At 43.3% G+C, this 13,442-nt stretch overlaps 1 protein-coding gene across 9 annotated transcripts in view; it reads right to left on the bottom strand.

Annotated features, from left to right (window-relative positions):
• Positions 1 to 383: 383 nt before the first annotated feature.
• The window catches only part of LOC121535173 (disco-interacting protein 2 homolog C), a 243,602-nt gene continuing 230,543 nt past the window's right edge, over positions 384 to 13,442 (bottom strand). For 7 of the 9 annotated variants that reach the window (XM_045206282.1, XM_045206283.1, XM_045206287.1 and 4 more), the window contains 10 exons: positions 13,310 to 13,440; positions 12,209 to 12,377; positions 11,815 to 11,985; positions 10,100 to 10,129; positions 6,672 to 6,733; positions 5,917 to 5,974; positions 5,375 to 5,449; positions 2,631 to 2,805; positions 2,379 to 2,502; positions 384 to 1,691 (listed from right to left, as the gene is read on the bottom strand). In XM_045206282.1, the coding sequence (XP_045062217.1) occupies positions 1,439 to 1,691; positions 2,379 to 2,502; positions 2,631 to 2,805; positions 5,375 to 5,449; positions 5,917 to 5,974; positions 6,672 to 6,733; positions 10,100 to 10,129; positions 11,815 to 11,985; positions 12,209 to 12,377; positions 13,310 to 13,440 (1,248 nt within the window). In that variant the 3' untranslated portion in view covers positions 384 to 1,438. The remainder of the gene's footprint in view (positions 1,692 to 2,378; positions 2,503 to 2,630; positions 2,806 to 5,374; positions 5,450 to 5,916; positions 5,975 to 6,671; positions 6,734 to 10,099; positions 10,130 to 11,814; positions 11,986 to 12,208; positions 12,378 to 13,309; positions 13,441 to 13,442) is intronic. The other 2 variants (XM_045206286.1, XM_045206290.1) reach the window with 1 other exon arrangement.

Below are 13,442 nucleotides of genomic sequence, written 5' to 3'. Positions count from 1 at the left end.
TGTTGAACTAAAACATTCTTAGCCATGAACTTCACCCTCAAATCATGTATGATTCCACACAGATTTAAGGTTTCACACTCCCCCAAAACTGCTCTTCCACCTTATGATATTTGCCCCAACATTTATTCCTCTAAAGGGTTTCCGTAAAAATGTTGTCTTGTACTTTTTCATAATTTTTCCCTCTGTGACATCAATATAGGAGCCCTGATTGATCTCAATGTAAAAATATTAAGGACTAAACTTTCTATTTACAATCCTGTTGTTTCAGAAACAAGTGTTTGACATGCCAGCACAAAGACGTACTCATCATCATCATTCCCACCAGAGGTGTTTGAGCCATCATCCTCCTCACACAGACATTTCTCTAAAATCGCTTTTGATCCTTTCAGAGCTGTTCTTTGTCTCTGAAATGCAGTACTTCTCACTTGTCTGATGTCTACAGAGCTGAAGTTGTTGCACTGTTTGAAGGACATAAAGGGGGTGACTATAAGGATTCAGACTGTCCTCGCAATTACCGCACAAACATTTTCCTTGGTGAATCCTAGGTCTTTTTAATTCATATAGATCTATATTTATATTTTATATACTTGATGTGATTTTAGTGTTCACTCAAGATAATACAATGCTTTGTTTTTATATTAGCAAATATTCAAGATTAAAACATTCTTGAATGTTCTCTCTCATATACTTCTAAAGTGAACAAAATAAATTAAAATCAGTTTTTGTACATACTTACATGATATGAAATAACAGTGTTTTCCTTCAATTGAAGAATAATGATATTAACTATGACAACTGAGTAAAAGGTTGCTGTAGTTGAAATAATCACACTGGTTTGTTTCCCTTGTAGTTGAGACAGTTGTTACAGAAAATAAATGTTAGCGCAGAATTAAAAACGTAATTATACAAAAAATGAACCAACAAACATTAAACAATATATTGTACCTCATATTGTAAAGTTCATGGACAAAATTGATATATCCTGTATCAAAACATATCTATATTTGTAATGACTGATATCATAAAAAAGGTCAACATAAAATACCATTTGCCACAGCTTGTAAATATTGTTAAAAAATACCCTAACCTCTTAGAGGGCAGATTTTAAAAAACGAGCGACTTCAGCAATACGTAACATGAAAATATATACACACTTACTTCAAAAAGCAAAGATCTAAGCTAGACTGGCACTCTCCCATCATCTACACACATAGAGCTCCTTCCGTTCCAATCTTTCACTACACTAACCCGTCTCCTGTTCCTGCCAATTCTAGGTGTTTTTGTTTTGAACTAGCGACTGGGTCCAGGACTCACGTCCTCTCCTCTCTTCCCTGCTCTCCTCAGAGACCAGAGGTCCTGTTGCATTGCAGTATGTACATAAAGCTCGGCCCGTCGATTCAAGGCCTTGTCTTGGTCTAGTAGGTCTACAGATGGCAGGCTACATGTTATAAGCCACGTATATGGGGTCCAGCTGGTCGGCCAGGAAGCCATCCCGGAGGTGCATCCTCTGCTTCTCCCCCCGGGAGTTGATGGGGATGACCCCGATGTCCACCACCACCACCACCCCCACGATCAGGTAGTGTTCCTCCAGAACCACGTTGGTCACCAGAGGAACCAGGTCCAGGGCCTCCTGCTCCGAACCATCCAGCTCCACCACCACCACCAGGAGGTTGGTCCACGTGAACACCGCACTGAAAGATAGTCAGGTTCAACAGTCAGTTTAAACAACATGAGCTACTGGTCTGAACCATTCAGCTCCACCTCCAGGAGGTTGATCCATGTGAACACCGCACTGCAACAACAACAAACAGTACAGTAGGTACTTTGCATGTTGTAAGTTAGCTCCTCACTCTGCCATTTCAACAAACCATTAACTATTTGAAATTGGACAAAATCAGCATGATATTTTAACAGACTTGGTCCTCTGTAGCTCAATTGGTAGAGCATGGCACTTGTAACGCCAGGGTAGTGGGTTCGATCCCCGGGACCACCCATATGTAAAAATGTATGCGCACATGACTAAGTTGCTTTGGATAAAAGCGTCTGCTAAATGGCATATTATTATTATAACAGAAAATATAATTCCCCTGCATATTTGCTAAAATGCCCCTACTGCAATTGTGTGTCCTGATATTATATATACACCATTGGCTGATCTGATCCTTCTATATGTATTCTCTGTATATCTTCCCTGTAAATAGTTAACTAAAGGTTTTCTGCATCGTACTGGCCATCTACTTGCTTTCTCTCTTGGATAAAATGCCCAGAAAATGGTGAGCTACACCAGAACCACAAATCCCCAAGCTACTGTATTTTTCATGGTGCAAAAACCCAGGATGCTGATCATGTAGCCTTATGAAGTTAGTTACAGTTCTCACCATTCTGTGATGCTCTTATGCGTCCTGATAACGGAGGTCTCGATGTCGATGGGGTGGTACCTCATTCCCCTCAGCTCCATAGCCTCATCCAACGCCCCCACCACGTACAGGGCATCGTGTCGCTCTGCGCGCGCACACACACACACACACACACACACATGTAATTACAAATTGCTGCTAGTGGATGTGACGCTCACCAGTGAAAGTATGCATGATAAGTACATTTGGTAGTGAAGTGAACGGGTAGCTTACCCCCGCTGGCGTCGGTGAGTTCAGTCCTCCTGAGGAAGCCCAGGTAGCCGGTGCGGGCCCAGATTGTCTGTGTGTCTCCAAAGCTCAGACGGGAGTTAAAGTGGTCTGACTGCAGGGCCTCGTCTCCATACACTGTGAAGTAGCCGCTGGCATTGTGTCCACTGCACACCCAGATCTGTGGACAGGACAGCAATTCGATGTTATTTGTTTTACCATCGAGGACCACTTTTGAAACAAGTGTTTTAATTCATGCTTTACAGTGGGGAAAAAAAGTATTTAGTCAGCCACCAATTGTGCAAGTTCTCCCACTTAAAAAGATGAGGCCTGTAATTTTCATCATAGGTACACGTCAACTATGACAGACAAATTGAGAAGAAAAAAAAATCCAGAAAATCACATTTAGGATTTTTTATGAATTTATTTGCAAATTATGGTGGAAAATAAGTATTTGGTCACCTACAAACAAGCAAGATTTCTGGCTCTCACAGACCTGTAACTTCTTCTTTAAGAGGCTCCTCTGTCCTCCCCTCGTTACCTGTATTAATGGCACCTGTTTGAACTTGTTATCAGTATAAAAGACACCTGTCCACAACCTCAAACAGTCACACTCCAAACTCCACTATGGCCAAGACCAAAGAGCTGTCAAAGGACACCAGAAACAAAATTGTAGACCTGCACCAGGCTGGGAAGACTGAATCTGCAATAGGTAAGCAGCTTGGTTTGAAGAAATCAACTGTGGGAGCAATTATTAGGAAATGGAAGACATACAAGACCACTGATAATCTCCCTCGATCTGGGGCTCCACGCAAGATCTCACCCCGTGGGGTCAAAATGATCACAAGAACAGTGAGCAAAAATCCCAGAACCACATGGGGGGACCTAGTGAATGACCTGCAGAGCAGGGACCAAAGTAACAAAGCCTACCATCAGTAACACACTACACCGCCAGGGACTCAAATCCTGCAGTGCCAGACGTGTCCCCCTGCTTAAGCCAGTACATGTCCAGGCCCGTCTGAAGATTGCTAGAGTGCATTTGGATGATCCAGAAGAGGATTGGGAGAATGTCATATGGTCAGATGAAACCAAAATATAACTTTTTGGTAAAAACTCAACTCGTCGTGTTTGGAGGACAAAGAATGCTGAGTTGCATCCAAAGAACACCATACCTACTGTGAAGCATGGGGGTGGAAACATGCTTTGGGGCTGTTTTTCTGCAAAGGGACCAGGACGACTGATCCGTGTAAAGGAAAGAATGAATGGGGCCATGTATCGTGAGATTTTGAGTGAAAACCTCCTTCCATCAGCAAGAGCATTGAAGATGAAACGTGGCTGGGTCTTTCAGCATGACAATAATCCCAAACACACCGCCCGGGCAACGAAGGAGTGGCTTCGTAAGAAGCATTTCAAGGTCCTGGAGTGGCCTAGCCAGTCTCCAGATCTCAACCCCATAGAAAATCTTTGGAGGGAGTTGAAAGTCCGTGTTGCCCAGCGACAGCCCCAAAACATCACTGCTCTAGAGAAGATCTGCATGGAGGAATGGGCCAAAATACCAGCAACAGTGTGTGAAAACCTTGTGAAGACTTACAGAAAACGTTTGACCTGTGTCATTGCCAACAAAGGATATATAAAAAAGTATTGAGAAACTTTTGTTATTGACCAAATACTTATTTTCCACCATAATTTGCAAATAAATTCATAAAAAATCCTACAATGTGATATTCTGGATTTCTTTTTCTCAATTTGTCTGTCATAGTTGACGTGTACCTATGATGAAAATTACAGGCCTCTCTCATCTTTTTAAGTTGGAGAACTTGCACAATTGGTGGCTGACTAAATACTTTTTTTCCCCACCATAATTTGCAAATAAATTCATTAAAAATCCTACAATGTGATTTTCTGGAAAAAAAATTCTCAATTTGTCTGTCATAGTTGACGTGTACCTATGATGAAAATTACTGGGCTCTCTCATCTTTTTAAGTGGGAGAACTTGCACAATTGGTGGCTGACTAAATACTTTTTTTCCCCACTGTACATAACACTTACTGAACTTATAACATTACACTGGATATCTAAAGGGACATTTCTAAAATGGTCAACTTCATATTCATAATCTCCAGCACCACCCCAACATCAACATATGTGAAAATGGCACGTTTCTATGTTTTGCAGTAAACATAGAGGAAGAAAGTGTTCCCAATGACATCATCGGTGTGCATCCTGTGATTTTAACCAATTATGAGTCGGCATTGCCTATGTAACCGGTGTGAAATGGCTAGCTAGTTAGCGGTGCGCGCTAGTAGCATTTCAATCGGTGACGTCACTCGCTCTGAGACCTTGAAGTAATCCCTGGTTCAAGCCCAGGTAGGGGCGAGGAGAGGGACGGAAGCAACACTGTTACACCTACTAATTGGTTGATGAGGTCATTGGAAACACCATCTTCCGCTATATTTCTTACTACAAAACATAGAAACGCGCCATTTTCACATATGTTGATGTTGGGGTGGTGCTGGAGATCATGAATATGAAGTTAAAAAATGGTCAAATTTCCCTTTAACATCAAGTGAGACGGAAGTTATGTGGACTAACTTGAAGTACACAGAGAGAGACTACTGTAGTTTAGTCTAATGAGAGAGTGAATAACTAATGAGCTATGACACTTAAAGTACAGAGAGAGACTGTATTGTAGCCTCATTTATTGTAGCTTGTATTGAGTTTAATGAGTGAGTGATTATGTCTCAACCAACCTCTCCAAGATGCGAGTCTCCCAGCGGTCCCTTGGTCTCCGGGTTAGCGATGATAATTCGAACCCCTGGTAGAATCTGATGGCATTAAGGAAGAGACGATTAGTGCTTTCATCTCTCCACTCCTCTCTTCTCCCCTCTCCCTTCAGAGAGGCCATTTATGTAACTGATTTACTGAGTTGAAGCAGAGTGAAGTGGCCCAGCTCTTTCTCTCCCAAAAGGGTGCCATTTGGTACGCAGCCACAAACTGTGTAACAGGATTTAATGTTGCGAGAAATAAAAGCCTAATTATTGTGTGGTACAGACTGATCCTGATCTCCTGGCTGGTCCATGTAAAACAGAGCAGAGCGCTGCCTCTGCCGGGGCACAATTAACTCTCACCTACACTTCCTCAATTATGGGGATGGGTAGATGTGGAAACTAACTACAGCACAGCACACACACTAGTTTAATCTCAGTGATTAAAAATACTTCAGGGTGTACAGTATGTCTATGTAAATGACTACCATTCATTCATTCATTCACCAAGTCACGCAGGGACTCACCTTTCCAGATTCCATGAGTGGTAAGCTGTGTGGAGACCCTCTCTCAACCAGACGAACCCTGTGAGGGAGGAAGTGAAGAGTTACTGGGCCGCTGAGTCAATATTGTGACTGCATCCTAAATGGCATCCTATTTACTATATAGTGCACTACTTTTTAACAGAGCCCTATGGTAATAGGGAGCCATTTGAGACACATCCTGTTAGTCAGCGTGTCATCTGGCTAGTCCTCCTCATTGAGCACTTCATCATAAAGACTAAAGGATAGTGGAGAGCAATAGATCACATTCTGAAACCTTTTATTTCACGTTTCATCAATGGAGCTGTTTATACAAGCCCTTTTAGTCTACAAATTAAACTGAACTTTCAACACAAACACAATAGCTACATCCCAGGGAGGAGGACAGTGGTAGAGACAAAAATAACTGTCTATAATCACACAGTGTGTATGTGAATAGCAGCAGCTATATTTGTGAGCTGTGGGGCCCAATGTGCAGCATGTTGCCTGATGTAGTGCCCCTCTGTGTCCCTGCTAGTACACTGTGTCTCAGACTCAGTCTGCATTCAAATTGTTTTGGTTGTGAGCAACCTAGATGTCATACTTCTGATTCTGAAGACCTATGTGTGTCACTCATTGACAGATAATAAACAGTACAACAGAAAATGCACCACTTGGTTTACTACATAGCTAATTTATTAAATATTTGATTAATTTCAACAAATGCTCAAGAGGATGTTCTGATGGGAGCATGCCCTTACCTGTCATGCCTCAGTGCCCTCATGTCCACATACACAGTAGTTGGGTCTGGTCCTGAAGTACCCTGCAGAATGACAACATGCCAGGGTTAGTGTCCGACCTAGGATGTCTGCTGCCTTACATTACCACTAACACAGCACTATCTAGATGCTACAAGCATGTTAGTGCTTAACAGAAAGCCTACAGATCAAAATGGTTGCGAATGGAAGCTTTGAGACAAGTCCAACAAACAATACAATGAAAAAACGAATAATACAAATCATAGTGGGCTACTAACTACAACATTCAGACAGACCATGGTGGTGGAAGAGGACAATAAGAAAGTTTGAAGGCATTAAAAACCAAACCAAAAGAACAGGGCCGGTATCCACAAAGCATCTCAGAAAAGGTCAAAACAACAAAAAAACTCCCAGCTCAGAGTAGGTTTTAGGATGATAAGACACTGTCCAGTCAAAGTCTGAGCCAGGAGTAAAATCAACTCATAAAAGTTTCTCTCAGCTGGTAATCAAGACAGTTTGAGGTACTGCAAAGGAAAATTAGTGATGACGCTCACTGACAGGGTTGCAAATGATAACCAATCGCGATGAGGCATGCTGTGCGCGCTTCAAACAACCACGGTGAATGTGACTTACATCAAATGATGCAATGGTAAAACGTGCGCTGCATCATTCGTGGAGGACGACATGTTCCCTTGTTTTCGCCTGACATGATCACTTTGCCTACTGTTAATTATTGCCTAATATGTTGGCATGCATAACCATTCATCATACAGATCATACAGTATGATGGTTGTTAAAAGCGGAATTTTTATAATATTACCGCTATATCAACACAATCGTCACTCCCATTAAACAACTCTAAATCGCTTTGGCACAGTAGGCATCGTGTCACTTACCGATAATTTGCATAACACTTTGGACATTTTCACCGAACAAAATCAAAGTTAACATAGGCCCTAGTTTTCAATCGCCCAACTTATAGGCATGACCAATTCAGGCATCTTTTAAAATCTTTTAAAAATGTGATATTGCGCTCAAGGATAACTTCAAATAACATGATGTAGGTTCATTGATGAAATAATAAAAATAAAAATAAATAGATTATTTATTAGCCTAGTGGTTAGAAGTAATTAGGCATATCATGTGAATTAGGCCTCGTGAAATAATTGTCAAAAGCGCAAGAGATGGCTACTGTTGCATGTAGGTCTAAATTATTTATAGGTTGATCCGAAATATCAAAATATTCTTTCAACAACTCCAAATCAATCGGCTTCATGCTTAGCTTTTATTTTGACCCATAAGAGTAGGAATAAAATGTCTCTAGCCTCAGCACTTACGACCAATATTCTAGTGCAAGACGCTTTGTGTATATGGCCCCAGAGCAGAAGTAAAATGAAAAAACGTACCCACAAAAAAAGTGCACCACAAAACTGTTCTGAGATCAGATCAAGTCTGATCCACATCATGCAAACGGAAAGAAGCCACAAAACAACAAAAAATATATTTTGTTTTTTTAAGAGGAAAGGATCGGGAGGGTGACTTGAAATCCACTAAGGGAGAACAGAATACACAACCAGATGGAAGGAGAGAAAGGAGGTAGACATGGTGATATAGTGCATCATGTCTAAATGAGCATACACAATCTGTATCTGTCCCTTCAATAGACGGCTTTGAAAGCTGATAGTTCAGTAGAGAGGCTTGACTGGTCAGACACGAGAGTCAAAGCCCACAGAAAGAACAACACAATTCCAACATACATTATATTGAGCACATAGGCACCAACTTGAACAGTAGTACGTGTGTGTGAGTGTATTTCTATCTAGTAGGTTAGTGAACAACCAAAAAACCCATATGAATAAAGAAGAGAAACCAGCCAACAAAGAAATAGAGAGAGAAAGCACTGAGCAGCCTCCCCTCCCCAGACTTCCTCAGCCTAGCACTGGTCCACATGCAGCTTGCTGATGCGGCGCTTTCCTCAATGCTCTGGACTAGAGCTATCCCCAGCCCCCTCCTCCCCCCCCAGGTAGATTGCAGTGCACCCGTGATTCAGCAGCATGTTTTAATAGCATGGCTAAGGCTTTGGCAGAGGAAGCATCAGAGCAGCATCCACCACCAGAGAGAGAAAGACAGCCATAGAGCTACACATGCTAGATCCTGACTCAGTCCAGCCATAGACAGCCAGCTATAGAGCTGCACATGCTAGACTGACTCAGTCCAGCCATATCGCCGTACATGCTAGACCAGAGGTGTCCAACCCTGTTCCTGGAGAGCTACCTTCCTGTATGTTTTAGCTCCAACCCCAGTTGTAGCTAGATTAGGGTTGGAGTGAAAACCTACAGGATGGTAGCTCTCCAGGTCTAGCCATAGAGCTGCACGTGCTAGACTGACTCAGTCCAGAGCACAGGCGGACCAGAACACAAGGTACCGTCATACAGGACACACTACAGTCTTATAGCAGTATCGCAATACTACTGTACTACAGTCCTTGTCTACAGTCACTCAAACATAGAGCAGGCCTACACTATGACAATACTACTACTACTACTACTACTGCAAATACTGCAGTCACACTGCACTACACTAGAATTGTCCAGATTGGAATGTGCTTTAGTCAGCTATTGTACATGTATGTCATGATAGTTAAATGAGTTTGCTAAGGCTAATTTGGACTAGGCTATTACTACTGAAATATAGTACTATACAAGTCACATGGTGTTACTATACTCTCACTGGATTTCCATCTCTCTGGGCCTCAGAAGGAAAAGCAGTCTAGGTGAGCTGTGGCAGTATCTATCCCAAGGCAAACTGGAAGCTGTCACTGATATGATATGACCACACTTGACAAGTTGGCCCAGCACAGGTTCATGTTTCAGTACTGCAGGGTTTTAATATTAACGAGCTGACTTTTTCTAAGTGCTAAGAGCTTTGCTAAGAGGGGTCTCAGATGACACCTTTAGACAGTAGAACATATTGCTGCAACACAAACACTGTGTGTGTGCATCCCAAATAGCACCCTTTCCTCTAGAGAGTGCACTACTTTTGACCACGGCACATAGGGCTCTGGTCAAAACGTAGTGTGCTATATAGGGAATAGGGTGCCATTTATAACTCAGCCTATAATAGCTCACCAGAGTGGCAAGGGTTGCCTTTCCCTGTTAAATCAAATCTGGCCCGACATCACCATATAACCTTTAATCACTTCACTGTAACTGACCACACTTTGAATCACACATCCTGTCCACCTAGAAAGCTACTGAGAAGCCTTGACCATGGCTGTGACTATGCCCCAATATACTGCTATCCCTGTTCTCTACCCTGTCCCCCCCTATCCCTTCCTAACCTCTCCCCTGTACCCTGCCCCTCCCTCCTGTCCCCTGCCTGCTCACAACACCTGATGAAGAGGGTGATTAGGGAATGTGGAAATCCCCTACCTGGTCAGCAAGCTTCCCCAGCCTGTGAGGCTTTAGCAGCAGCAGGAGGAGGAGAGTGAGGAGGAGGGAGGAAGGAAGGAGAAATAAGGGGGAGGAGGGAGGAAGGAAGGAGAAATAAGGGGGAGGAGGGAGGAAGGAAGGAGAAATAAGGGGGAGGAGGGAGGAAGAGGGGGGCGAAGACAAAACCAAGTATAGGATATGTGGGTGGGGTTATGCAAAAAAACAAGAGGGGGGAAAAAACAGAAATGTCAAATATAGAAATGGGAAACAAAAAACAGAGAAGCAGCCTTAAACTAAATAAGAAGTTATGTTCTAAACTACTAGGCTTATTAATGTTAGCCAATTGATCAATGTTAGCAAATGTTGGGACATTTATACATGTTCAGTTACATTTACATGATTACATTGATAGTATAGATCAGGGACCGGCAACTTCGATGGGGGCAGGGGCCACAAAACATCTGAACTCATGAGGGGCTGCAGTGGCTCGCAGGTCTGCGTACCCACATATGCAGTCAGAGGCGGCCCTAGCCTTTTGGGGGCCCTAAGTGAAATTGTGTTACGTATACTCAAGTTAAGAAGAGAAGCATGTAGTAAGTCAGAGGTAATCGCTTATTCACAATAGAGTTTAAGAGGGAAGAATCTATACATGTTAAATAATTGTGTTAAATACAACAAACATTTTCAACAGGCTTCTTGATTGGGCTTTTTATCGATCCATTCAGATTTCATTGATTGATGGAACAGATAAGTGCATCTGAAACAGGTGCAAATAGTATCCTGATCTCTATCTCATTAACATTTGAATAGTAAAGCTTACAATTTGATATCATTTGAATAATAAAGCTTGCAAATAATAGTTGAATCATGTAAAAGAATGAGCCCAAAATAAAATGACGTAGCAGCATGTGTAAATGCTTATGGACAGCTGAGCTCCAGAGACATAGTGTATGTCCCAAATGGCACCCTATTCCCTTTATAGTGCACTACTTTTGACCAAGGTCAATAGTCGTTCCTTATTTAGGGAATAGGGTGCCATTTGAGACGCACACATACACTGAACTATGTCTGGTAATAGATTTTTTTTGGTGAGAAGCAGAGGGCAGAGGGCAGAGAGAGTGAGATATGTAGAGGACATCTATGCATGTTGGCTTCTCCTCCTGCGAGCTGTAAACCCTGACAGGATTATTACTGTAGGCCCCATAGGCTGGCCCTAGGGCAATTGTGGCTTCCCATGTTAAGTCACACAAATACAGATTAATGACTATAGTCCATTAAATTAAATCAGATTAATCTCCCTCACCCCAAAAAACAAACAAACCGCAATGCAACTAGGGAGTTCACAAAAAGTCTCTAAATAAAAGAAACACAACTAACTTCCAAGACTTGAGGAGAAGGCTTTGCAAACGATACTGGAGGCAGAGAGAATGCCAAGAAACAGTAGCACGCCTTTCAACAAACACAAGACAACAACAGAGCCACAATAAACACCCATTGGCTATCAAAGAGCACGTTGTCTACTATGGTGGAAACATTGGTAATAGGATCGATTAACTGTTGGATGCATCGACATCACCAGCGTTCTGGAGTTTTCCTTTTAATTCAGTCTATCGGAGTCCCACTGGTGACAGAGTGGGGACAGAGAGAGACAGCACCCAAAGATACTGAACTTGGTAAGAGTTGAGCAGAGGAGAGGAGGAAGGTACTGATTGTACCTGCAGACAGATGGCCAGGTTGACTCTGCAGCCGAATGAGGTGCTGACTGCTCGGGGGTGGAGGCCCAGGTCTTTGAAGAGCTTGGAGAAGGACTGAGTCAGAGCTATCCTGGGTCTCTCCTCTGCCACCACCACACACGTCCTCACCCGCGACAGGTCCAGGGGTCGAGACTGACAGAGAAACCAGAACTAACTGGATCAAATCAGAACTAACCAGGCTGGATGAGTCTGGGTTGATGGACTAGATTGTAATCAATCAACTAATCAGACAATTAATCAATATTTTTTACATCAGCAGTTGTCAAAGTGTTTTACTCTCAGGTCATCACATTGTAATAACATTTGATCTTATCTAAGTATCATTGTTGTGGTGATTTGGAAGAAGGATACCTACCTTGAGTGATTCGGTCTGCAGCCCTAAGCCCTTGGTGCACAGCTCCATGACGCTGTAGGAGCAGAAGGTGTCCCTGACCTTGTACTGACTGACAGCTAGCAGCCACAGAGCAGGGTTCACCTCCAACTCTGAAGGCGGGATCAGGATCGACTGGTGGCCGGAGTACACACTAGAAACAGGAGACACAGAGTGAGTACACACTACACACAGGACACTGTAACTAAGTAGTACACACAAGAGACATGTAGTGTACAGTAAGTGCATAGCCTGAGTGCACACAAACTTAACATAAAAACTTCAAACACTTCACACCAGTGACCGGGACCATGAGTGTACTAACAGCCAACTACGTTATGTATTCAGTGACTCCATTTATAATCCAGGCCAATGCCATTTCATCAAGGCCAACGCAACCTCTATAGTGCAGCTAGCTAGTAGCTAGTGAATTCTACACTGAATAACACAATCAGGGCTAGTTAGCGTAGGCATAAATCAGAAACACTCCCAAGCTGAAACACACTCCTGGCAAATAAAACAGCTTTGTTCTTTAGCACGGTCCTGGTTTTTGGACAGCTGAGCATTTTTCCATCTGAAGATTTGACAAGTTGAGTGGTGCCATGCCAGAGAGTGCTTCCAATGGGGAGGCGATTAAAGAGAGCCCAGCGAAGAGCGGAGCAGAACGGCGTCATCATCACAAGGAGGCGGGTGGGGAGGCTAAACACAGCAGAATAATGCATGAGCTGCATTTGGCCTCCTGCTTCAACACTCGCTCTTCTACGGTCCACGGCCTCTCTCTCGACCCCCCATGGCCTCTGACAGGCCTGTAATGTCCTGACAAGGCCCCAGCATGGCACAGGTCTAACTGTCCCTGCCTGAAGAAGACAGGCTTTCTGACATCTGTAGCTAGTGAGAGACGGTGCATTCTGATGAGGACGTCCCGTCACTCACCGTGTGTGAGGGTCTGAGTAAAGCGCAGGGCTTCTACAGAACAGAGGTACAGGGGTAGCTGTGTGTGTGTGTGTGAAGTGTGGATGCAGCAAAGCTAGGTGTGTATGATGTGATGGGTGGGCAGTGACGAGGCTAGATCTCTCTCTGTCTCACCTGCAAAGGCACCAGAGGACGAAGCCCAGGCCGCAGTAGGGGTCCAGGCAGATAGCCACCTCACGGGAGGGGTACAGCTCACACTGCAGTTTGATAGAACGGCAGAAGGCACTGGTGGCAGTATGAGACATCT

Source organism: Coregonus clupeaformis, chromosome 21 (genome assembly GCF_020615455.1).
Source record: "Coregonus clupeaformis isolate EN_2021a chromosome 21, ASM2061545v1, whole genome shotgun sequence".
NCBI classification, from domain to species: domain Eukaryota; kingdom Metazoa; phylum Chordata; class Actinopteri; order Salmoniformes; family Salmonidae; genus Coregonus; species Coregonus clupeaformis.
This window is presented reverse-complemented; position numbering and strand designations above follow the sequence as displayed.